The sequence below is a fragment of the Eretmochelys imbricata genome, chromosome 6 (assembly GCF_965152235.1).
Source record: "Eretmochelys imbricata isolate rEreImb1 chromosome 6, rEreImb1.hap1, whole genome shotgun sequence".
Taxonomy (NCBI): Eukaryota; Metazoa; Chordata; order Testudines; family Cheloniidae; genus Eretmochelys; species Eretmochelys imbricata.
The window spans coordinates 16,973,215-16,999,865 of record NC_135577.1 but is presented as its reverse complement, the minus strand read 5'-3'; the positions used below and the strand labels follow the sequence as shown (position 1 = coordinate 16,999,865).

The window sequence follows — 26,651 nt, the reverse complement described above, 5'->3', positions numbered from 1 at the left end:
TCCAGTGATACTAACTTGGTGCTTAATTCATTATCCCACAAAAGGGAGAGGTTCCTCACGGGCATGAGACTGTGGAGATTTACAGACTGTTGCTCTCCGGTCTGGATCCTCTTGTCCAGCCCTTAGCACAAGTTCGTGCTGTGGACCGTCAGGGAGAGCTCTCAGCAGCTGAGGTGCTGTGACAGTGCCATGGGAGGGGAGCATCAGACTCCGAGGGAAAAGAATGGAAGTGCCTCGCTGGCACCAGCAGGGAATGCTCTCACGAGGCAGAGCTATGGATGGTTTATTTCCTCTCTCAGCCTCTTTCTCCATTGTGTGGAGATGGGCTGTTCCCATGGTGCAGGATGAAGGTATTCTCGGATGTACTTTACGTCACCTGTGTTGTAATCATTGCTAACTAGAATGTGCGAAAGCCAAGGAGGCCAACGACCTGGGAGTGAATGACACTGTCCCCTCTACTGCTCCAGCACTTCCTCCTGTCGGTTCCCACACTGTCATATACTCAAGACACCACATAGAAGGGTGGCTCTGACAACGCTGTAAGTTCAACAGAAGGAACCTCCTTAGAACAGCGCAGTTACAAAAAGCAGGCAACGTTCATAAGCTAAGGTTCCATAAGCTTCTACTCTGCCCTGGCCCCTGAATCCCTAACCCAACACCTCTGTCTCTGAGATGTCTTTACACCCACCTTCCCTTTCTTTCCAATAGGAGCCATGGATGCCTCCCCACATATGCCCTCCAGTACCAACAGAGTGAGACAATGTAGCTCTCATCTACCACCGCACCTATCAGTGTGATAGCAGAAACCCTCAATGCACTCACGTAAAAGCCAGTCCACTACCTCAGCCACCTAACCAACCAGATGCCCTCCACCAATTCACTCTCCCTCTACGAGCCAGCTGAAACATCTCCCTTCCAGCCCACCATACACAGACCAAAGTCCAGGCCCTCCCCTCCCCTCCTACCCTCTGTAGTCAAGAGACCATAAAATATGAATTATATCCCATACATGCAGTCCACAATGTCCTCCTCTTCAACCCTTCCGCTACAAGACACAAAGCCCAATCTGTCCCATGCAACCCCTATCTACTTACCTTATTCCACAGCCCAGTGACTTCCCCTCCACATAAAAACAATTAGCTACCTTAATAACTTTCAGTCCTCAGATACTGGCTGCAGTATCCACAGCACCCCATTCTACCCTGAAGACCTGATGAGCGACGGAGTTGGCTGCTCTACACTGAAGGATGCCATGCATAAAAGGGCTGCCCTGGCCATCATTGAAGTCAATGGGAGTCACTGACTTCAGTGGGAGCTGGGTCAGGCCAAAAATGCGTCGTTCATTGTTCCTTTCAAAAGTTAGAAAAGTGAGTGATGTTTCAGAATCATCCTAACCCCCGTTACATGGGTGGGGCAGCCCTGCAGGGTTTGTGCAACTTAACTCTGAATTTTAATTTTTTTAAAACTACAATATTCGAATGTGGTTCTGCTATTCCATACTGGAGTGATTCCCAAAGGCACACAGGGGGTTCAGCACCTAACTCCCATTGGAAGGTGAGGGGATTTGGGCACCAAACTCCCACTTATGCCTTTTGAAAGCCTCCCCTTAAGTGTGTAGGTAGAGAGAGGAAATGTGGGATGGTGTGATAGAAAGGGTTTACCCACACAAGTCTGGGATGGCTGCAGTATTCACAAGTAGCAAAGCCACACAAGAGAGAGGCAAATCATTCCAACCAGCCTCTTCTAAAACTTCCATTCCACAGTGGCAGATACCGTCTCTTTATGTACATATGGAACCAAAACCACACTGGAGGTATTCTGTGTATCTCCCCTATAAAGCAAGGTGCTGTAGTTGCCATCAGCCCAGCTGTGTATGGTTCAAAGGGAGCCATAAAAATAACTTAAAATAGTTTTAATACATCTAATCTCTTAATATACCTAAATGTAAGGTCTGACATGTTGGAGGCGTTCAGAGGAAGAAGCACGTGCTGCTCCTGTTTCTACTGCCCCAACCGAGATCAGGGCCCCGCTGGGCTATGTACGTATTAGCCCTTGCTCCTAAGAGCTCACAATCTAACTAGACAAGACAGTGGGGATACAGAGGCACAGAAGGTATGTCTACATTGCAAGTGGGAGTGTGAGTGCAGCATACGTGCACACTGAGCATGCTAAATCAAAATTAGCAGCAAAGACTTGAGCAGCGTGAACACAGACCAGGGTCCTGGTCAGGCAAGGCTGGCCCATGCCACCGTGGCTACACTGGTAGCTATATCAGGTATGTCACAGCTCCTGATTGTACTGTAGGCACTAGAAAGGAATGGGGTCAACCAAGGTCACCCAGTAGACAGAGGATTAGAACCCAGGCCTCCTGAGTCCCAGTCTCGCACTCGATGCGCTGGGGCCGCGCTGGGTACAGTTATGCAGCCCGCAGAAGCTAATCTTCCAGACCAGAGCGAGAGATTTGGGCTCGCAGGGCTCACACTAGCACTCCAGAAATAACCACGTAAACAGTGCTTTGAAGTCACAGCCTTGAAGTTACTGCACAGGCCACTCCCTAGGCATCAGAGACCAAGCTCCAGCCTGTGCGGTAACTTTCAGAGAGTTTTGAATATTTCTATTACTACTACTCTTTCATAAGCCTCCTGCTGTGCAGCTAGGCTGACTTAGCACCACAAGCCCAACTGAACAGATCTCTGAGGGAGGGGAGCATCATAACTAGTACAGTTTAGAAACCTCTGAAAACTTTGGATCTCTCTTCTATATAAAAAAGTCCTGTAACTGTATCTATATGAATACAGAATACAAGTGCCTGATACAGGAGCACTGGTCAGGGGCCTAATCAGGGAACCACCTCAGCAAGCCCCCAGAGAACTTTCCCACAGACTGAGTGAACAGTACTCTGCTCACTTGGCTGTTGGCTCAGAGCAGCGGGGAGCCGGAAACCTGGAGGGAGAGGTGATTCTGCAATAAGGAAGAGCAGTGGGTTGAGTGCAAGGGAGACAGCACCACCTGCTGCAGGAGAGAATGTTTACCCAACAGATATTACTCCACTGGTGTGGCACTGGGCATCTCTTCCAGTCTAAAAGCCACAGTGATCAAGGTAACGCTACATAACTCAGTTGGAGGCGTCATAAATCATTAATCTACCCTTCTCAAATAGATACTACACAAAATAGGGCCTAACCAATGGTTCTTTGAGCATCCCATTAGCACTTTTCTCCCCACCTGACATACTACCATTTATAATGGCTCTCGTCTACTTACAGGCCTGACAGCCAAGACCATCTGAATGACATTTTTAAGTAAGAGTTTGTAAAATACTGTCTCAAATGATTTAGTAAAAACTCCTAAGTACAATACAACTACACAGGTTATTACTAGGGTTGTTGATTAATTGCAGTTAACTCACGCGATTCACTCAAATTAATTGTGATTAAAAAAATGAATCACGATTAATCGCAGTTTTAATCGCAGTGTTAAACAATAGGATACCAATTGAAATTTATTAAATATTTTGGATGTTTTTCTAAATTTTCAAATATATTGATTTCAATTACAACACAGAATACAAAGTGTACAGTGCTCACTTTATATAATTATTTTTATTACAAATATTTGCACTGTAAAAATGACAAATAAAAGAAATAGTATTTTTCTGATCACCTCATACAAGTACTGTAGTGCAATCTCTTTATTGTGAATGTGTAATTTACAAATGTAGGGTTTTTATTGTTACATAACTGCACTCAGAAACAAAACAATGTAAAACTTTAGAGCTTACAAGTCCACTCAGTCCTACTTCTTGTTCAGCCAATCGCTAAGACAAACAAGTTTGTTTACATTTACTGGAGATAATGCTGCCCACTTCTTATTTACAATGTCACCAGAAAGTGAGAACAGGCATTCGCATGGGACATTTATACCCGACATTGCAAGGTATCTACATGCCAGATATGCTAAACATTCATATGCCCCTTCATGCTTCAGCCAACATTCCAGAGGACATGCTTCCATACTGATGACACTCGTTAAAAAAATAATGCGTTAATTAAATTTGTGACTGAACTCCTTGGGAAATAATTGTATATCTCCTGTTCTGTTTTACCCGCATTCTGCCATATGTTTTATGTTATAGTAGTCTCTGATGATGACTCAGCACATTGTTCATTTTTAAGAACATTTTTGCTGCAGATTTGACAAAATGCAGAGAAGGTACCAATGTGAGATTTCTAAAGCTAGCTACAGTACTCGACCCAAGGTTTAAGAATCTGAAGTGCCTTCCAAAATCTGAGAGGAATGAGGTGTGGAGCATGCTTTCAGAAGTCTTAAAAGAGCAACACTCTGATGCAGAAACTACAGAACCCGAACCACCAAAAAAAAAAAAAAATCAACCTTCCGCTGGTGGCATCTGACTCAGATGATAAAATAAACATGCGTCGGTCTGCACTGCTTTGGATCATTATCGAGCAGAACCCATCATCAGCATGGACGCATGTCCTCTGGAATGGTGGATGAAGCATGAAGGGACATATACATCTTTAGCAAATCTGGCATGTAAATATCTTGTGATGCCGGCTGCAACAGTGCCATACGAACACTTGGTCTCACTTTCAGGTGACATTGTGATCAAGAAGCGGGCAGCATTATCTCCTGCAAATGTAAACAAACTTGTTTGTCTCAGCAATTGGTTGAACAAGAAATAGGACTGAGTGGACTTATAAGCGCTAAAGTTTTACATTGTTCTATTTTTGAACGCAGTTATTTTTGTGCATAATTCTACATTTGTAAGTTCAACTTTCTTGATAAAGAGCTTGCACTACAGTACTTGTATTAGATTAACTGAAAAATACTATTTCTTTTGTTTTTACAGTGCAAATATTTGTAATAAAAATAAATATAAAGTGAGCACTGTACGCTTTGTATTCTGTGTTGTAAATGAAATCAATATATTTGAAAATGTAGAAAACATCCAAAAATATTTAGATAAATGGTATTCTGTTATTGTTTAACAGTACAATTAATCACAATTAATTTTTTTAATCGCTTGACAGCCTTAGTTATTACTTTGTCTGCCAGTTTTGGAATCTGATTAACAATTATCAAGTTCGTTTGGTGCAATTTGCCCTGTATTCACTTCACACCATCATCTCTTAGATAACCCCTACAGCTTTGCTCTCACTACCTCTTGTTTAGGAACAGAAATTCCTTTCCAGATGGTAACTGCCAGGATCATCCTTTAATTTTACTTTTTGAAGATCTGTCATCGCATTTGCTTCTCTAGTACCTGCACAGTACTCCATTTTTCAAAAATAATTCTCAGTGCTTCATTAGCTAGTTCCCTTAACGCTGTAAGATGTTTAACATCCAGAGTGCCTGCTTTGTATATATTCACATTTTTCCTCACCAGTAGCTATATTTACATGGTTATTTGTTCCTGTTTATGGATTAATATTAACTCCTTTTTTCTGTTAGACATTTTTATAAGTAGTTCAATAGCTTAGTCATTTTAGGAGTTATTAATTCCCCCAACAGCCCTGGGTCTCACCTGGGAATGACCATAATAAATATTCAGAGAACTATTCCACTTGATTTATTAATCATAGAATCATAGTGTTAAAAGGGACCACAAAGGTCATCTAGTCTAACCCTCACACAGGGAGTTAATGGGGCTATTTTCTTTCTAGCGCTCTTTCCCTCTGCCCATATATTTCTAACAGCTGATCATGCCCCTTTGTGCAGCATGATTTCATCCAGATTGCTCCCCATATTCTCCTTACCTGTGTATTCTTGTCTGGTTCCCTTGCTCCTTTTCCATTTCCAGGACAGGTTTACTATTATTATTCCTAAAAATAATGTGAGCAGCACTTTACATTCACAAACAGCTTTACAAGCATCGATTAAGATAAATCCTTTGTCTTGAAGAGCTTTTACTCTCAGATCTCTGTGAAGCCACACTGGTCACCACTTCTACCCTGCATGTTTCTTTTGCAGAAGGATTACGGCCTCTTTCTGATGCCATCTTTCCAGCATTCTTCCACACTGGTGGGTTTTCATACTTTTTTCCACTGCACACCTTTTCCCCAAAAGAGTTGTTTCTTTGAATCTACTGCCTTTGCTCATGTTAACCCCATTTTTCAGCATGTTGATTTCAGATAGCTGATAGTCACTAGCAGCAAACTGCCTTGTAACCCTCGTGTTCTTAGTCAACTCCTCCTTACTAGGAAGAAGACAATTAGGTTGCATTTTCGACTTTCTAGCTCATGAAGTTTCCTGTCGCTATCAGGATTCTCCTTTATGATCCATGTTGAGCTGCCCAGTGACACAGAGAGGCTGGTACGTTCAGGGAGAGATACAAGGCTTAGAGGTCACAGTGGGTGCAGGGGATTGGGAAGAGGAAAGGAAATACAGGACCACAAGTATCTCCACGGAGAAGAGGAGATACCAGCTCTAGAGCTGTATGGGGGAGAGATACAGAACCCAGGGATCTATAGAGGGGAGATACATGGCCCTGGAGATGACCTCAGCATCATCTGAATGCCTCTCCACAGAAAGCCCCAGGCAGCTTTAATGACAAAGTAGTATCTGGTTGTTCCCTGGGCCTTGGCAATAGAGATAGGGTTATTTTCTCCCAACTCTCTCATCCTTGCTCAGTCCTTTAAGACATCACATCAGTCAGACTACATGGCTCTACCATTCTCCAGGCCAAGCCTGGGGAGGCACATACACCAGCCATACTTCTACATCCATTTTATACACAACTCTATACAATATACAGAAACCTTTATATACATATATCTTTATATAATATGCTATATTAATTTGTATCTTTCTTTACAGCAATATTAGTTTAGATCTTTCATACATAGGTACAAAAAAGTCACGTGAGAATGGCACATGAAGAGAGCTTGAGTTTCCTTATAGCCTTCATGCTGGGGCAGTGTGGAGCAGGGATCCAGCAGGCAGCATTCCTGGGAAGGGCAGTGACCTCTTGAGTGAGTGTGAGAACATGGGCTCCTTTACTGCTTCCCCAGTGATTGCATATGAAGGCTCTCTAAGGCCCAGGAGAGGGAGTCGGAGCAGCTCAGGGCTGGATAGAAGGGGGTTGCCTTCTCCCCAGTGATACAAAGACTCTAAACAGGCGGGTGGGGTGAATGAGTTTGCTAGAAATTGCCCTGGTCCAATTTGCCCCAGCACAAGATGTGAAAAAGGGTGAAAGAAGCAGGCAGTGGGGCTTTCCTACACAGAGTGGCCTCGACTTCTGTTGAAGGGGGGGAATGGGGAATGGAAAAGGAGTGTGATTTCCTGTACACAAACCTTTCTCCATAGCAACCATCATTTGGTAAAGCCCCTCCCAAGTGCGAGGGCCCAAAGGCCCCATTAGAACAAAGCTGGGTGTTCTGTAACACTGAGTCCATGTAACTCGGCTCCATCCCAAGGGACATGCAACAGGGAAAGTGAGCAGACTAGGGCATAAAGAAATCTTCATCTGGGCTCCTCTATTCTTGCCATTTGCACATGAGCAGCAGCATACTTGGGAGGCCAGGCAGGCAGGCAGTTCTCCTTACAGGACTCTCCTGCAAAAGGCCAGACTAACTGAAAGAGTCTTAAAGGGCAGCAGCATCCCTTCTCCTTAAGGCCACCATTCTGACCACAGGGATGGGGATGTGACTCACCACCTATAAACCATTCACTGGATTTATCAACAGAGTCTGTCATTGGAGTGGAAGCTCGAGGCTCTTGCTTTGAAGTGACCTCTACACCTCTGACTGCAGCAGCTCGGCGAGGGAGCTTGGAGCAGAGGCCTCTGCATCGCAGATGAAGTCACTTCTCCACAAGACAGTGGCCGCCAGCGGGCGCCTCAGACATGCTGATATGGGCATTGAGACGTGATAGGGTACAAGGGAGTGATCCATCAATCACACCTCTGATGCAAGTGCTTTGTATGCACCATGCCCCCAAAGTGTGTATTAAGACAAGACAGACCACGTGGGCGACTGTCAATAAATCAGTCTGAATGTTGAGTAACATACATGCTATGTGGGAGTGGAAAACGCCCCTCCAGTACTGCCCATGTACCATGGAACATCAGAACTTCACTAGGACTATGACAAACAGCAGAGAAGTGGAGCTCCAATCAAAACTGATGGAGGTTTTTGCCTACATTGCATTGTATTTATTTTTGCAAAATCATTTAAACTAGTGTCAAAATAACCATTTCCCTCTCTCATGGACATAATGGCTGGACGGACCCCTCCTATGTAAGAGAAAAGCAAAACAAGGCATGGCCATGTTAGCAGGGGATTCAAACACAGGGATGAGAGGAGCAGAAATCCCACCCCACTAATGTCAGAGTCTGGCATTGGAAAATCACTGTTCTAGAGCCACAGTCTAAGTGCAGTCAGTTACACCATAAATACAATGCACAGTTTAAATATAGTAAGTTCCTTTCATCATGAAATCTTGCAGAACAGAGCCAGAGTTAAAAACGGGGGCAGTTTTTGCTTATTATGACTAAATCTTCTGACCACCAGCCAGGGGACAAATACAGAATTGCATGACTGGCTAGACATAGTGCATGTCATGGGTCACTTTCCCATAGTACAGCAGGAAACTGTCCTTGCCCAAGACGAGATACGAGACTAGATCGATCCAGAAGGGTGACTTATATACTTGTGTGGGTATGAGAAGGAGACCTGCTTCAGATCAGTCAGGCTTTGCCATTGGCACTTTAAGACAACCTGAGGGAGCAGGGGACAGTGAGGAAACATGGCATGGCCTAACCAAGATGGGAAAACAGAGACTGGCAGCCAGAGTGATGCTGGTCCAGTCCCCACCTGTCATCTCCCTTCCTTCCCCATTCCCAAGTAGGAGCACTGTCTCTGCAGGTGGGAAAAGGAAGCTAGTAGGCCAGGTGTCCTGTCCCAAACAGGATCCTTACATTGCAATAGAAAACAAAGGCACAACAAAGACATGAATCTAAGCACAGAAGCAATGAAAACATAAATGGAGACAACAAAGTGCTTGAAGGCAAGTTCGTACATTTCCTGATGTCTCCTGGGACCATTTCCTATGACAAAAGCCATATACATCTGGAAACTGGATTTGCTCTCTCCCTGGTTTTGTTTTGACTTTCCAGTGCATATGCCTTTAAAGAGCCAAAGTTTATGCCAACAGCATCCTCATCCCCTCTCCTTCTGCTCAGGGTACAGAGTGAGATGGCTCTGAGAGAAGCACAGGGCATGAATTTGGCAGGGAGATGCTGAAGCAGAAACCTACTATAGTGAAATGTGGGAACAGAAGCAGCAAGGCAGCATGCTGCCTCTGGTACACCCACCTCCTTGAGGGAGCTGAGAGCCCCACAACTAGCCTCTTGATGTGGGGACACCAGCACCCCACACTTCTGGGACTAGAGTTCTAGTCTAGGGGCTTCCTTTCTAGAGAACTCATCAAAATTCCAGTTACACAGAGATTTATACTCACAGAGATTTGGGTTTGAGTCTTTGCCCACCACATTAATATGGTTTCCTACCATCTTACTTGGCAGTGAAGCCCCTGACTCTTAGGAGTGGGGTGTAAAACACTGATCAAAGCAAACAGGAACTGCAGTCCCCATGGGATGATCCCTGCTGTATCACAACTTCCTGTCATGGGGGCAGAGGTGGTGCCAGGAGTGGCCTCTATCATAAGGGATTCTAGTAGTTAGGAAGGGAATATTACTAGCACATAGGAGATACACCCCAACAGGGGCTTGAGGCTGAAGGGAAAAGAATGCTGATCAATCCATTTCACAGATTCTTTATAAACTTTTCTGCAAGAGGAGGATGATCTAGTGACTTGAGCACAGGCTTCAGAGCCAGGAACTCCCACATTCTAATCCTATATCTGAGACCTGGTCTACACTATCGCAGTAAGTTGATCTAACTTACGCAACTTAGTTACGTCAACAACGTAACTGAAGTAAACATAGTTAGATCCACTTACCACGGTGGCTACCCTGCACTGTGTCGACGGAAGAGCATCTCCCATCAACTTCCCTTACGCTTCTCGGTTAGGTAGAGTACAAAAATTGACGGGAGAGCACTCTCCCATCAATTTAGCGTGTCTTTACCAGACCTGCTAAATTGACACTTGCTACATCGATTGCAGTGTATCTACTGGTAAGTGTAGACATACCCTAAGAGAGACTCACTATGTGACCGTGGGCAAGTAACCACCTCCCTTTCTCGCTTTTCCTGCCTGTAAAATGGGGATAATAGTTGCCTAACTCACAGCAGGACAGTGAGGCTTGCTCAGTCATAGCATGTGCAATGGAATGTAACCTTGTACAATTCAGGGACAACAGTGGAGATAACCCAGGGACAAGAGATGTGGCTCTGACATCCGTTAGTTTAGTTTCTCAGTTGACTGCAAATCTGGACATTAACAAGAGGCCATGAGATGCTCCAGCTCGGAAGAGAGTGGTGGTGGGAATATACAGAGACCTTAAATTCCACAGTAGTTACTGAAAAGGAAGAGCGGAGTTCCTGGTTGTGCCAGTCCTGCTGGAGGCTAGAGAGGGGAACAATCTCTCATATAGAAGACCAGAGGAGAGAACATTGGTGAAAAATGAGCAGTGGATTTCTAGATCATTCCTTCAGACAGCGTAAGAGGGGTTGTGTGCACTGCTTGTGAGGAATGAGTGTGTGTGTGTGTGTGTGTCTCATCTCTCAGTGACAATAAGGACTATTTGCTACTTGTACCAATGCTCTATCAGGCCTTCTCTGCTCCTGGCTGGAAGCGTCAGCACCCTGACACCACCCTGCCTGAAACAAACCCACTCAAGCTTGGGTACCACATGACTTAGTCCTCCATGAGCCTAGAAGATCTAGAAAGAGACACTAACCAATCAGGAAAGCACAGGCAAATTAAGAAAGTTTGCCTGCTTCATCCCAGGAGGGGTGGTGGGTGGAGCTGGGCCAGTAGAGGACTTCCTCAGTCCTAACCTAGAACCTGGGCTGGGTCAGGACCTTCATTTGCATGTTATGACCAAGCGGTTACTTTTTGTGTTCGTTTACAAGTTTAAAGGTGCGGAGAGCCAATTTTGACTTTAACTTTAATTAACTATGAAAGGACCAACACCGCGCTCACTGCACATAATGCCTTGCTCTAGGCAGGCTGCTACACTGTTAAATCTATTTATCCTGTTTCCTTGTTTAATAGTTCATGTAATGTATCATTTTGTACAGCGTCTACCACACTAGTCAGACGCATAATAATAGTATCCCTGTTCGTTCTATGTTGGGTTTTTCTTTTACACTGAGTCCTCAGACTTAATACATTACCCATTTAATCCATTACTCTTTTACTTCCCTCTGCTCTTATGATTACTAACTTTTGTTGCTAAGGAACAATAGAGAAGGAGCACGCACTTAGCTAACAGTCATTTACTCCCCAAATCACCCTAACCTGAAAGAAGAGGGATCAGAGGGATTGTCCCTTCACTCTGAAAAAATGCAGAGAAACTGAACACATGAGGGTTGGGGCAACATAACGAAACAATAACCCTCTTAGCAAAAACCCAGCTTCGGGTAGATTCAGATAGGCGATGTCAATGACAAACTGGGGGCAGTGCGGAGGGATATTCAGAAGAAGGAATCTGAGACTTAAACCGTACTACAGACCGAAAAAAAAGAAAACAATTAACTCTGCAAATTGGAGGAAGGCTGGAGGGACTTTGATAAAAGGCAGAACTAGCAGAGGTTTGCAATAGGTTAACTTAGGATGTCTTGCCAGCAAGTATTATAGGCATTTTATTTACTTAATCACCTTATCAAGAAAGTATTAAAATCTATGTGCTATCTACAGAACATACAAATCACACAGAGCTACTGTAACCAGAAAGAGTAGATTAAAAGCCACTGTCCTTGCCACAGAGTAAGAAAGTCTCTGCAGCCAGACTGTCTGTATGTTGTGTATATGGGGAAAAGGGATAAACTGGGGTTAGCCTTTTGGTTAAATGGAAGTGTGCTTGCTTTACTTAGCATAATGAAGACCAGGCTCTAGCAAAACACGAGCAGGGGGGGAGTTCCCAAGGCATCTATTGCAGAGAAAGCGCTGCTCATCACGATGGGAAATTAAACATTATACTAGGCTGCCCTCCTGCACAATGTGAAGTGAGACTTAGCTGGAGCAGGCGGCATTTAAAAGTACACAAGGTACTTGCCAGTGTGTGCATGTGCGTGTGCACAAGCAGAGGAATGGCAGATAGCCTAGCACTGAGCAGTCCAGGATATTCCAAGCAGCCACACTGAATTTATAATAGACCTGCTTGTTCTGCAAGTAAAACATGCAAAGGAAAATATGCACATTTTGCATAGGCTGGGTGATATTTGTTCTGCCTTGTTAGCGGGGTGCTCCCCAGATTCCATACGAGAACCAGTGCTATGTAATGTATGGAACAATGATCTGGAAAACGGGCAAGCAGTAAGGTTAGAACACTGGTAGATGACCAAAAAAATATGTAAATTAGCCAAGATTGGAGAAGACTAAAACCTTAAGGGATTTCAGAAGGGCCTAGCCAAGAAAGGCAAATGGGAAACACACCAGCAGCTGAAATTCAGTGTTGATTAATGAAGCTAATGGGCATTGTAAGGAATCATTTGAACGGCTCATATGCCTTACTGGTTCCAAAGTAACTGTCACAACTCAGGGAAAAAGACCTGGGCATCGGTGCGGACAGGTCAATGAAGACCTCTGCTCAATGCCCAGCTGTGGGCAGCAAAGCAGACAAAACGTTGGAATGCACGAAAAATGGGAGAGAGAAAGATACTGAAAATATTATATAATGCCATTCTATAAGTCAATGAGATACCCTCCCCAGGAATACTTTGTGCAGTTCTGGTCACCCTATCTAAAAAGAGAATAGGGCAAGAAATAGAGGAGGGTTCACAGATGGGAGACAGAAATGATCAGAGGCATGGAAAAATGTCCATATGAAGAGATGGGTAAGATTGGGACGGCATAGGTATAGAGATGAGACAAATCAGAAGGGGACATCAAAGATATATAAAATACTGAATGATATCAAGATGGTAGATAAGGTGTTCCAGTACGAAGGAACATTCAAAAAAATTGAAAGGGACCGGACCTTTGACTGGGTAACAAGCCTTGTGGATGGGGGGAAGCGGTACATGTGGTATACCTTGACTTTAATAAGTCTTTCGATACTGTCTTGCACGACCTCCTCATAAACAAACTAGGGAAATACAACCTAGATGTAGCTACTATAAGGTGGGTGCATACTGGTTGGAAAACCATTTCCAGAGAGTAGTTATCAGTAATTCAAGGGGGGTCCCACAGGGATCAGTTCTGGGTCCAGTTCTGTTTGAAAAAGCACAAGAGCAATATCCATCACCCAAGCACATACGCCCTTCATGGATCCTCACTACTTTCAGAGACAGGATTAGAGCCCATCTCTCTTTGACCTAGGAGGTATGGGAGTTAAACCAGTGCTGTTACAATGGTTTAAAGCCTCCCATGTTGTCCCTGAATGTTCCAAGGTTTCAGGGTTACAGTCCATCACAGTCTGCTATGGGCTTTGAAGATAAAACTTGCGATGCAAGCGCTGTCTCATTATTATTCAGCTAACCACGAAGTGCATAATTGGGGAGGTTTCTTTGTAGGACTCTTTGGCAAAGCTGCATTGGTGTATTAGGTTTCACTTTATACATTTTAATTTTTAAGGTGCAGAAAACCCAGTCTCTCAGCTCCAGCAATTTGGGTGCCTTCTGCTCTGACTGTTCACTGGAACGGCACTCCAGTACTAATCACTCACTGATTGGGATGAAAGGCAAGAGTGTGCCCCAAGAACTGACACAAACGATTAACAGCTTAGCTGCTCTCTAACGTGTCAGGTACATCCAGTACTGACCCAGTCACATTATGATGTCCCACTGACCTTTCAATGGACCATCCAAACATTAAAGGCACAAGGTGGCTGCACAGGAGCTGCAGGATAAGATCCGGCAGTCAAGCAGTGAAGGAACCTTAAGTGCTAGGTACAGTTGTCTCAGAAAACGTATCAGAATAGAGGAAAGACAGAGAAGGTGGAGTGCAGCATGGGATATGTATGGCGGATTAGTGACGGGCTCAGCGTTAAACACAAACACATCAGATGTGTTCTTTTGGGTGCAATGGGAGGCTGCGTTTTGCAAATGCTCTCTATAATGCATAAGACAATGGGGTGGAGTTATGCATCAGTCACTTCAAGGGGGAAATTTAACATGTGTTTGGGCAGTGCTGGTGCAGAGAGCATGGGTTTACTCTGTGATTTCCCAGGAGGGGACAATGAAAAATGACTACAAGAGGGGAGGCCATGAGATACTGTCGTTGGAAACTTTGCTAATTGGACCCTCTCACACCTCAACTCCCCTCTTCTTTGGTCAGTGGCAGCCCTGGGACACCAGAAGCTGCATATTTCCAACTTCTTGGCAGAAGCCCCATAGCCACAGAGCATGTAAACTGGGGAGCAAGAACACACCCTGCTGGCCGGATTCCTCTACCGCTGGTCAGGGAGAGAGCTTCTGAATTCCCTGTAATCCAATGGCTTTGAAAACGTAGACAGTGTTAAAACATACAACCGCAACAAAGGGGTGCCCAGGTCAGACGTGACATCTTAGTGCAGTAGTGTGACCCATTAGTTATAATCTGGTCACTTGTGAAATCACTTACATGCTAACAAAACCTTCACTAACAGGGAAGCTATCTGATCCCATAATTTCTGTGACTCTGACCCCCTAATCTCCCAAAATTGGGAACTGGCTTCACCCAGCCTCAGCAGATTCTCCGAGGCATCTCCTAATACAGTAGGTACGTACCTAACTACTAGGGGTTGGGATGATTCCTTCATTAATGTTTGTAAAGTGCTTTGAAAATATAAAGCGCTAGATAAGTGCGAAGTGTTATTATTACTACCCGACCTCAGCCTACTGGGCAAGGCAGGAACATGCGCCCTTTCCCCAAGGCTAGCAGATGGCTTGAGGCAGGGTGTCACCCTGTCCACACTGCAGCACCCTCAGCAGACTGCTGCAGGTGGTGAGCCTAGCCTGCTAGTCCTACTCCCTAAATTCTGCAAATTCCCCTTGTTATTCTAAACTGTACTGCTCATTGTAATGCCTTCCTGAAAATCACCTTTTAATTCCCTTACCATGCGTTCTTGCCCTGCACTTCCAATGGAGGATGGTATTCATAGATTCATAGATATTAAGGTCAGAAGGGACCATTATGATCATCTAGTCCAACCTCCTGCACAATGCAGGCCACAGAATCTCACCCACCCTCTCCTGCGAAAAACCTCTCACCTATGTCTGAGCTATTGAAGTCCTCAAATCGTGGTTTAAAGACTTCAAGGAGCAGAGAATCCTCCAGCAAGTATTAATACAGTTGTTCTTGTACAGGTGCCAGAACCATTCATGTTGTCAGCACAATGCTGGTCAACTGTTGCTGCAAAGCCAGCAAGGGGAACACACCACACACCTGCTCTTTTTGGTAGGGCCTATTTAAAAAAAAAAAAGAACGAACTTTGTTGCTCAGCAACTAATAGATTAAAAAAAAAGATATTTAGAATCTGAAGGACATTATTCCCTCTGATTGCCGGAGTTTTAAGAAAGGTCACATCTGGAATCTAAACTACTGGGACAGTTAAAAAGATATTGTTTTAGTATTTATAAATGGAAATGTCTGCACTCCCAGTGACTAAGCATTTCATGGTAGGGACTGGGGAATCTACCCTACATGATATTGTCATACTGGACACATAGGAGCCAATTCAACATTGCCATGCTGAGTGGGTGTAAAAATGTTCCTGTTCTTATTTGGTGCCATTTTACACTATTTTTTGTTTGGTGTTTGTACAGCACCTAGCACAAACAACCAACAACAAACATGTACCATGATGGTGAACTGGACCCATCAATTCCTGTTGTGTAATGGGGCTAACCTATCAGAAGCATGGAATTCTCACTGTCCTGGGAATTGCACAGCCAAGGGCTCCGGTATGATGGGGGCATTTTACAGCTGACTCAAACAGGAGATTCTTTTCCGGTGAAGGAGGGCAGAGCTGCAGAGACACGGATTGATTCTGCAGAGTTCTGATATGAAGTCTTTTTCCAGTTAGAGGACTCTTGTAGGTCACAGTATGTTTAACTGCCTAGGCAGTTAGTCTCCCTCCTGCTTCCATCATCGGAAAATCCCTTCCATTCATTCAGTAGAGCCAGCAGGCTACCCTGGGCACTGGCATTGAGAGCAACAGGACTGGTTGCTCAGTCACTATTTTTGTTGACAATATATTGGGGCTTTTTAACGAGTTGTCGTGCAGCAGGGTGAAGGGGATGAACCCCTGTGGGGAGGGAGGCATGCAGCTTCCCCTTGGGCTTGGATCAAAGGGCCTCCACTTTGAAACAAGGATTTGCAATAACAGCACCTCCTGCCCCCTCCACTCTTCCCTCAGCCCCCACACTGAGGGAACAGCAAGGAAGGGGAAACAGAACATTCTTCTTGCTCCAGGAAGGCTTTCCAATTTGTGTAATGAATACCTTCTGAAAAGCTTAGCAGCTCTGTAAACATACATGAGATTTCAACACTTGGTAAAGGTTCATCTTTTCCCTGAACTCCAAGGGCAGAGACCAGTGTTGGTCTGTGAGGAAGGTGGACTGACGACCAGGAACAGGCCCAAGGAGGCTCCCTGGCACCACAGGGACCTGGCAGATAATGCTTGGCACTGGCAAGCCTTTTAAATACCAAAAGCTAGTTTAAACCAATCCATCCATGCGGTATTGAGATGAAAATCCTGTCAGTCTGTGGTGGGAACATCACCAGTTCCGAGTGTTCCAGGGAGCTGTGAAGTGATGAAGGCGAGACCCAAGAGACCTTCCCCACCCCTCTGGTGGAGGACGGATGCAGCAGTGGCCTTCGGCTCTCTAGTATATGGATTTCCTTTCTTCTCAGAAGAAGCCTGGTAGTCAGTGAACTCAGAGGTAATCAGGGAAGCGAAAACACACAGTGCCAGCCTGATTCTCGCTGCGCCTGGTCAGGGAGAGGGTGGCTGCATTCCCTGGGAATACAGATCCAATGGCTTTAAAACGGGAGAGAGTGTCTTATAAAAACAAACACCATGAAAGGGTGATGAATTGGTGCTTGGGTCAGACGTGACGTGTTAGTGCAATTGGGCCCAAAGTCGCAATCTGCTCACTATTGACACCACTTAAATGACAACGGGAGGTGATACACCCTTACTTCTGATAATCCAGTCCTCTCACCTCAGGGAATTCACCCCCTGTCTCCAGCAGACTCCCTCGAGCAGGAAATCTGAGCCCTGTGCCTCAGCAGATGCCCTGAGGCAGGGAATCTGCCCTCTGATTTAATCCAGTAGGCTGAGGTAGGGAAACCAAACATTTAACTCCATTGATGAGACCCTCTTAGTGTAGCAGGCTTTGAGAGGCAGAACATCTTCTCCCAAACTTAAGCATATGACCCAGCATACGGAATCCATCCCCCTGACGTCACGATGCCACCAGCAAGGCACCCCAGAAGGAACATTCTCAGGCGTCTCCCCCACTTCCGAACTGCCCAATGACCAGCTCCTCCAAGTGTTATCCCAGTATTCAGCTCATGGGATTGGCTCTTGGAGCCTCACCCCTCCACTCCTGCACTAGAGGGCTGAGATCATGAGGTCCTCCTGCTTGGCAGGGCTGGTCACATGACCAGCTGGAGTGGAAGTCCGGATTTTGTCAGTGACCAGGCATTCCTGGCTGCTCATGCCCGTGGGAGTGATGTCCATAAGCTCTCCAGAGGAACTCAGAGGGAATGAGGGGGAGACTGAGATGCCAGAAGAGGGATCTGCTGAGCCAGCAAACAACCTAGGGGGCTTGGGGACTAGGTTGGGCTCATACTGTGCTCTCAGCAGGATCTCCTGATCACTGACTGACTTGGGCATCTCAGCAAAGTCACTGGAGCTGTCAGATACCATCATGCAGTAGAGGTCCTGGAAGGAGCTGGTTTTGCTGTCCAGGTTAAAGAGGCTGTCTATAAATTCAGCAAACTCCAGCACTTGTGGACTGGGCACATCAGTAAGCCGTCCATTCTGGAGGGTCAGTTCCTCCTCGGGGACGAAGGAAACGTGGTCCCCTTCACTACCAGCCCCTTCCTCACTGCCGCGCCGCTGGGGGGTAATGCCACCACTGTTGTGCAGGGCCTCCGGGGGCTGGGTCTCCTGGGAGTGTTTGGAGAGGCTGTCGGCAGCAAGCAGCTCTGTCCGTGAGCTGAGGGAGGGGTTCTCCTCGGGGATAATGGGGTCTATATAAAAGCAGTGTGTCTCATCCTTCTCCATGACGACGTGGAGGCTGGGTGAACCGCGGATGCTCCGGAATCCAGAGGAGCGCCTCGACTCAAAGCTGTAGATGGATTCATTGTCAGACAGACTCTCCATGGTAGCGAGAGGAGCACGACGGTCCTGCAGCTCCACAGACAAACGCTCTTTGGTATCCAGAAGCAGTAGCTCCACAGGGTCCTTCTGCACAGGAGAAAGGAGCTTGGTCTCGTAAAACCCCTCCAAACTGATTTCAGAATGGGACTTGCTCCTGCAAAGAGACAACAGAAACATGAGGCAGCTGCATGACTCTGAAACCTGACTGATACCAGCTCATTCCTGTGTAAATGAGGGAGTCCCAGACACCATCTCTCAGCACCAACATAGCTCTGCTTACTGAGTGCATGTCAGACATCACCTCTGGGCCCAGCACCGTCACATATACCTTGGCAATCAGCATCTCACTCTCCACCTCCTCCCAACACTGTCAGTTAAAGTTCTCGCCTGCCACAAATTTAACCCATCACCCTGTACCTAGTTCCCTGAGTAGCCTCTCACCTGGAAGGAAATGATGGAAAGTGAAGCAGCAGCAGGCTCCAATCCTGGACCGCCCTATCTCTGACCCTCCCTTTCACAGCACAAGGCTTGAGAAAGTAACCTCCTCTCCCCTTCACCCACCTCCAAAACAAGAATGGCCTCATATTATTCCACTCTAGAGTCTGCTCTGGCTAGAACATGGAAGTCTTGCTCCTCTGGGTAGTCAACAGCCTCTTCCTCCTCTCTGCTTGCTCCTATCTCCCTCTTTTTGGCTTCATTGTAGCCTTCACTAATCACAGAATCAAGGACTGGAAAGGACATTGAGAGGTCGTATCTAGTCCAGTCCCCTGCTCTCATGGCAGGACTGCTCCCTCCTCTGGCTGCTCTACTGTCATGGTTCTGCCCCTGCCTAGCCTCTCATTCTGTCTCTGGTGATGGCTCCTGCTCAGGGCCTAGAATCCCTCTGTTTCCAGTCTTCTCCTCCCTTCTCATCTCCTCTTTTTCTTTAACTTCAGATACTACTCAGTTTTATCCCGGGGTGCAGATTTCAAAACCCTTAATGACTCCATCATGTTCGGCCTCCCTATCTGTCTTAGCCAGATAAGTGCACGGCTTCCTCTCAGCTTCCTTTATCTGAAATCTCAGAAACAGAAGTCCTTTTCTGGGGTAGAAGTGGCCCCTTCAAGCACAGCTCCGTCTCTTCACCCCCATTTGCTCCAACTGTCTATAGTCTTCCTACTCCATCTATCATGTCTGCATACTGGCCTATCTCCAACGCAACCATGTCCATAAGTCACTCCCTCAACTTCATATTTTCTGCAGTCTTCATCCAAGTCCTCTCCTCCTCTCACCTTGACTACTTGCAACTCTCGTTCTGTGAACTCCCCAGTCCCAGCTCTGCCAACCCCAGCACGTGCATATGCCCCAACCCTCACACATGTAAAAAGGAGTGCAACCACACTTCTTCCCTTTCCCCTACACAACTCCACTGGCTCCCCATTCACTTCTGGTTCTGACTGAAAATTACCTTCCTTGTTTGTATAACTCTCCATGGTCTGGCTCCAGGCAGCCTCACAGTCACTGCCTACTCCCTTCCCAACTCTCTCTGCCCTGGCCTGCTCCCTGTCCCTCACTAATCTGGCCTCCCTCACTAGGACAGCCTTCTCTGCAGCTCCTGCCAGCCTTTCTGGGTTCATCTGCCTTACAGTCTCTCCATTTCACATCTCAGCTGGGAACATACCTTCCCCCCTTGCCCATGCTTCTGTACTTCTCTCTTCCTCTGCAATTTTCTGTAATAACGTTATTTACTCTGTAAAACATTTTGGGATACACTTTACATGAAGACCTATACAAAATGTAGCATTCTGCTCACCATGACCATCTCAGATCGTATCTATTACCATTGATACCATCTATTACTACCAACACCATCATATTTACAGGGTACTGGAAAATAGAAATCTACTCTGCAGGGATGCAAGCTTTGCCCCACCACCGAATCCCAGTCTTGTCCCAAGGGAAACCCCCCCTTTGTCCTGGAGTAAGAGGGAAAGTTTCAATGTCCTTTCACCATTGGGTTTCATTTTGCTGTATCAATAGACTTTTAGCATGATATGTTCTTCTTTTTCCTAGAGCACTTGAGCAACCACTGAATCTACACTTCAAGCATGGGCCAGTCACAATTTTCAAAGGGTGCTTGTGATGCTGGCAGTACAGGTGGCAGCTCATGCCAAGACCTTAGGTCTCAACTGAACACTGACAAATACAGAACTGGAAACCAATCTGGCTCATGTGTGTTGGTATCATTAACGTAGGTATTAGAGTATATAAGTGTGCTTAGTGTTTAGACTTTATGAAATGTTTGTAAACTGATGCATGCATTAATCTCACTGATAATACAGACTAACACGGCTGCTACTCTGAAAACTGATATAATCTGTATCCCATGTTATAAGTTAATATTTAAGTGCTTGCTCTATAACTGTAAAAGTATTTGCTCTGTAACTGCAAATTACCAGACAGGAGAGAGGAATTAATGAAAGTGAAATACTACTTTGCCATAGGAGATGTTAGCTCCTGCCCAACAAAAGAAGGTCCACCAACACCAGACAAACCATTGTGGAACATCAGAGGATGAAAGATTTTGTTCGTTGCTTCCGCCCATCCACCCCTGGCCCTGCTCAGGAAGAGAAGACAATTCCTCCCAACAGTTGAACATGCAACTCGAAGCAGAAGTGGGGAAGGAATAAAAGGCCCAAACAAGGAGAAACAGTATCTTTTATGCTGCTTGGACTCTGAGCGGCAAGGAAGACTAAGCATAAGCAAAAGATCCACAGTGCCTGGTCTGTGTTAGCCCTAAAGGACATAGAGAGCTTGCTTATTATAGAAGCTTTTATTACCTTTTGAAATTTAGCACTGTAACTCATTTGTGTGTGTATGTGTTTAGCTCCTTTAACCTTTGTAAATAACTCTCTTATTTCCTTTTCTTAGTTAATACATCTTTAGATAGTTTATTATAGGACTGGCTACAAGTGTTGTCTTTGGCATGAGATCTAAGATGCAACTGACCTGGGGTAAGTGACTGGTCCTTTGGGATTGGGAATAACCTGAATATTACTGGGATCTTTGGTGGGAGGAACCATCTATTGAAGGTAAGCTTACCTTGGTGCCAAAATAGATCTGAGTTCGCAAGGGGACTGTCTGTGACTCCATGTTAAGGCTGATGTAGTGCTTGGGGAGTTCACACTTGATAATAGCTTGCTGAAATTTAAGTACAGAACTCACAACCAATTTGGGGTTTGTGCCCTGCTCCTTAACAATCTATACAGGGGTTGGTCTCATGCTCTTGAGCCACTGCAGGACAGCTTCACAGTGATCAGGGATCCTGTGGGAGGCAACAACCCCTCCATAGGCCTTGGGTAAAGCTTTCAAGGAAATTAAAGGCACATCCTTACTTGACGCTGCTGTTCCTTCTGTCCACTGTTATGGCTCCAATCCCGATCTGTAATGAGGGTCCGCTGGGCAGGGGCTGATTCTGGAAGATCAATTCCGGGTTGAGATCCACTTCTGTTGGACTCACCATCACTTTGGCCGCAGAAAGCAAGGCAGTTTTGCCCTTGTTGTAATTCTCCAGGACCTAGTCAAAATAAGATCAGCTTTGCTCAGTGACCATTTCTGTTCTGACCTCTGAACTTCACCCAGACAAGCATACTTATCCCCTGATTTGCTTCTTATCAGCAGCCTTTGCAAGCCTAGAGGGATCTCAAAGGCAAGGATCATACCTAGGATCACACACACTGATATTATACAAATATTGACACTAAAGCCACACTGTCAGTATGTACCGCTGGAACCCAGCAAGGGGAAAGCAACTAGGGACCCTGCCTGTAGTAGCCCCACAATTAGCAGGGCCTAGGAGACCTGGGTAAAGCTACGTGCCACTGCCTCATGACTAGGACCTGTATTTGTACCATTCTACAGACCTTACCCATGTGTGCTAGTAGGCACTCAGATGAGCAGTCCCATTGACTTAAATAAGGGTTGTAAAATCAAGCCCAACGACTTGAGACACATCCTGCTGTGTGACATGCACATACCTAATATTGGAAAGATTCTGCAGAGGCTCCAGCATGTTGGCAGGTGCTGGACAACTCAGGGACCTCCAGGTTATTCGCTGCTGCCCCACTGGGGAAGTTGTGGCTTATTAGATTAACTTTGAATACAGAAGCAGTCCTTTGCCAGAGAGAAGCAGGGTGTGGGATGGGCAGGTTCTGAAGGAACCAAGGAGCAGACAAGACTAAGGAGACAGCTGTGGCTGGGGTTCACACTGTGCTGTTTTAGAAATGCAGCATGGTCAAGTGGACAGGGCACTTAATTGGGACTCAGAAGACCCAAGTTCTATTTCCAGCTCTGCAATGAATGAGCTATGTGATGCTGGGCCAGACTTGCCCACTCTGTGCCTCAGTTTCCCCTCCCGCTCTTTGACCATCTTGTCCATTTAGACTGTAAGTTCTCTAGAGCAGGGACTGGCTCTTACTATGTGTATGTACAATGCCTAGTACAATGGGCACCAATCTTGGCTGGAGCCTCTAAGCATTACTGGAATACACTACTATGTATAAGAATTAATAAAACCAGGTGCCAGCACATGACTTTTCGACTCTCCAACAAGTGCGTAGCTTTGGTTTGCAGCAGCCGAGTGGGGACTCCACCAGCTTACACCCTCGTTGAACCTCCCCATCTCCTGCCACTCCCAGGGTCTGGGACTCAGAAGCTATATTGCCGTGCTGAGTCTCCCCCTGCATTACCTTGTTGAGCCCCTCCATGACCACATAAGGGAGGTGTTCATGCAGCATTGCTGGGGAGATGATGACTTCATTAAACGCTTTATTGTCGCCCCAAATTGCAAAGTAAGTGGGATCCTCCTGTTCACAGCAACTGGAATAGAAGTCAGGGATCAAAAGAGAGGGAGAGGTGGAGACATGGGAGAGCATGTGAGTCAGAGAGGAGGAAGAAGGAAGAATGTGAGAAGGAGACAGTGGGGGTCAGAGACAGAGAACAGGAGAATGGGAGGGGGGAAGTAAAAGAGAAGAGACGCCGAGTTACATATACTGCTGCCACTGCTCCCAGGACCAACACTAACCAATCGTGATGCAAGATCTCCCCTCCTTCTATCTCCTCCCCAGGACAGACACAACCATCACAGGATGGTGCTAAATAACTCTCACTTACAGACAAAGCAAGCTGCCGTGGCTTTCCTGAAGGCTATCCTGTTGGGTCCCTTTCCAAAACTGAAGCGTGCCCCTGCACCCTGGGCTGGCTTGCAGCATGGCTGCAGCTCCAGCTGTACTTACCAGCACTGCTCGGCAGGGTGATTGTGCACCACATGGATGATGCGGCCAGGTGGATAGAGTGGCGTACTGGCAGACAGGGCAATGGTTAGGTCACTGGGGTGAGTCCAGAGACGGCTACTGGTCACTGAATTCCCTTCAGTCTCTTCCGGGAGCTCTGACTTGGGTATACACTTTGTGGCCCCCACAATAATTCGCCACTGTCCAAGAAGAGAAAAAGGAGGAGGAGGTGATGCAACGGATCGTGATGCCAAAATACAGAAAGGAACAGCGTGGCGATGAGAATAGGATAAAAAGCCAGGGGAGAAGGGGGCACACAGTGTCATATTCCTAGGGTCACTTCACATTAGACGGTTGCTGGGTTTGGTTAAACAGGATACATAACACCTTAAAAAGAAAAGGAGTACTTGTGGCACCTTAGAGACTAGCAAACTTATTTGAGCATAAGCTTTCGTGAGCTACAGCTCACTTCATCGGATGCATGCAGTGGAAAATAAAGTGGGGAGATTTTATATACACAGAGAACATGAAACAATGGGTGTTACCATACACACTGTAACAAGAGTGATCAGGTAAGGTGAGCTATTACCAGCAAGAGAGCGGGGGGGGGGGGGGAGGGTGGCAGGAGGGGGAAACTTTTGTAGTGATAATCAAGGTGGGCCATTTCCAGCAGTTGACAAGAAAGTGTGAGGAACAGTGGGGGGGGGGGGAAATAAACAAGGGGAAATAGTTTTACTTTGTGTAATGACACATCCACTCCCAGTCTTTATTCAAGCCTAAATTAATTGTATCCAGTTTGCAAATTAATTCCAATTCAGCAGTCTCTTGTTGGAGTCTGGTTTTGAAGTTTTTTTGTTGAAGAATTGCCACTTTTAGGTCTGTAATCTAGTGATCAAAGAGATTGAAGTGTTCTCCGACTGGTTTTTGAATGTTATAATTCTTGACGTCTGATTTGTGTCCATTTATTCTTTTATGTAGAGACTGTCCAGTTTGGCCAATGTACATGGCAGAGGGGCATTGCTGGCACATGATGGCATATATCACATCGGTAGATGCACAGGTGAATGAGCCTCTGATAGTGTGGCCGACGTGATTAGGCCCTCTGATGATGTCCCCTTTATTTTATTAAATCTCCCCACTGTATTTTCCACTGCATGCATCCGATGAAGTGAGCTGTAGCTCACGAAAGCTTATGCTCAAATAAATTTGTTAGTCTCTAAGGTGCCACAAGTCCTCCTTTTCTTTTTCCGGATACAGACTAACACGGCTGCTACTCTGAAACATAACACTTTAAAAGTGTCCCAAAACAACAAAATCGAGCTTGTGCCCTTATTTGCTTAATCAGAAAACAAAGGAAAGTTAAAAGGTCTCCCCACTCCCCAAGTTTTTTTTCCTGCTTGTTTTTACCTTAGAAATAGCTAAGTCTTGTCTTCCCTGTTTTTGCTGAAGGTTTCCTTAGAGGAGCCAGAGACATGGCGTGGAAGTGTTATCAGCCCTGCATTGGAGGGCCAGGTATGGTGAATCTTTTACAAAGAGATATTTTCTCATACCTATTTATTAGGCATTTGAGTTAAGTAGACATTAGCAACAAAAGAAAGAAAACAAAGTTCTAAAGAATCTGCATGAAAACCACTTCCCCTCTCAGTTAACCAGGTTTCAGTTTCCTGGTCCTTGTGAGATTATAATCCCAACAGTTTCACATACCCACAGAATACTGCAAGACAAGCAGCATAGACAAGAGCTGAATTTTCAATGTGAAAAACAAGCAGAGAACAAACACCACAAACCGACAAAAAAAAACCCTTTTCAAGCATGTCACGCTACACAACCACACAAAAAGACACAGAGTCCTTTGCCCCCATTTGCAGGTCACCTTTAAAATCCTTGATATTAAAACTGCTACCAGTGTTAATAAGGCTTCTGTTATCCCTTAGATCAGGGGTGCCCAACCTACAGCCCACCAGAGCATTTCCGACGGCCCACAGCCTGCTTCAACATAATATATATTAACAGCCAATTCATTATTGTTGTTTACCTCATTTTAGTTTACACAAGTGTGTAAATAGACAATACTGTACATAGAAACAACCTATCTAAATACATATGAAACAAGCTGAACTTAAAATATAACTCAGTACGGGTGACTTTAAATCTTATTAAAACAGGTTGAATCTGTTTGGCCCACATAAGGTTGTGCTTAGGTTTATGTGATAATAAGGTTGGACACCACTGCTTTAGAATGCTGGCATTTCTCAGTCTGCTGGAAATGAATCTTTACGACATAATATACATATAAATCCTCCATCTCCAAAGTGTTAACATAATCCACTTAACCCAAAACTGCACAACCAGACAGAGACCATGGAGTCATGGGTAGAAAACTCCACACCTGCTCCATTACTTAGTCCATTACTGGCTATTGCTCACTAAAGGCCAGGAAGAGCTAGAATTGGAGTGTGAGATCTTAAACAGGCTCAGCTCAGGACACCACCTATTTGTTCGGTCTGGTGTTTCCATGAGAACAATTGTCACGGCTTTTCATTCCAGGTGGATTTGAATCTTCTTACCTTTGGTTTGTTACTTCTCTGGAGAACATCAAGAAGCTGCCGGCGAAATCCCTCTAGCTGTGAGAGACCAATCCTGGAAGAGAGAGAGAGAAAGGGTGTTAGCTACAACTGCACAGGTGACTACCGAGAAGTAAGCATCACAACACAGGTACCAAGGAGAGGTGGGAATGACAGAACAGAAAAGTGAGATACCACAATACAAGAGATGCTACAAAGATTTGGGAGATGCCACGATACAGATGACCCAAGAAACATCACAGAGGTGTGAGATTACACAATATAGATAATGAGGTGTAAGAAGCCACAGATAAATTGATAAGATAGTGTATAGGTATGAGACATGACAATACAGAT

The 26,651-nt window shown here is 45.5% G+C and overlaps 1 protein-coding gene across 1 annotated transcript in view; it reads right to left on the bottom strand.

Moving 5' to 3' along the window:
- Nucleotides 1-17,686: 17,686 nt before the first annotated feature.
- DAGLA (diacylglycerol lipase alpha) overlaps nt 17,687-26,651 on the bottom strand; it is a 44,807-nt gene continuing 35,842 nt past the window's right edge. Inside the window, exons 15-19 of the mRNA XM_077819866.1 lie at nt 26,298-26,370; nt 23,734-23,930; nt 23,188-23,317; nt 21,835-22,016; nt 17,687-18,614 (exon numbers count right to left, since the gene is read on the bottom strand). Of these exons, the coding sequence (XP_077675992.1) occupies nt 17,687-18,614; nt 21,835-22,016; nt 23,188-23,317; nt 23,734-23,930; nt 26,298-26,370 (1,510 nt within the window). The remainder of the gene's footprint in view (nt 18,615-21,834; nt 22,017-23,187; nt 23,318-23,733; nt 23,931-26,297; nt 26,371-26,651) is intronic.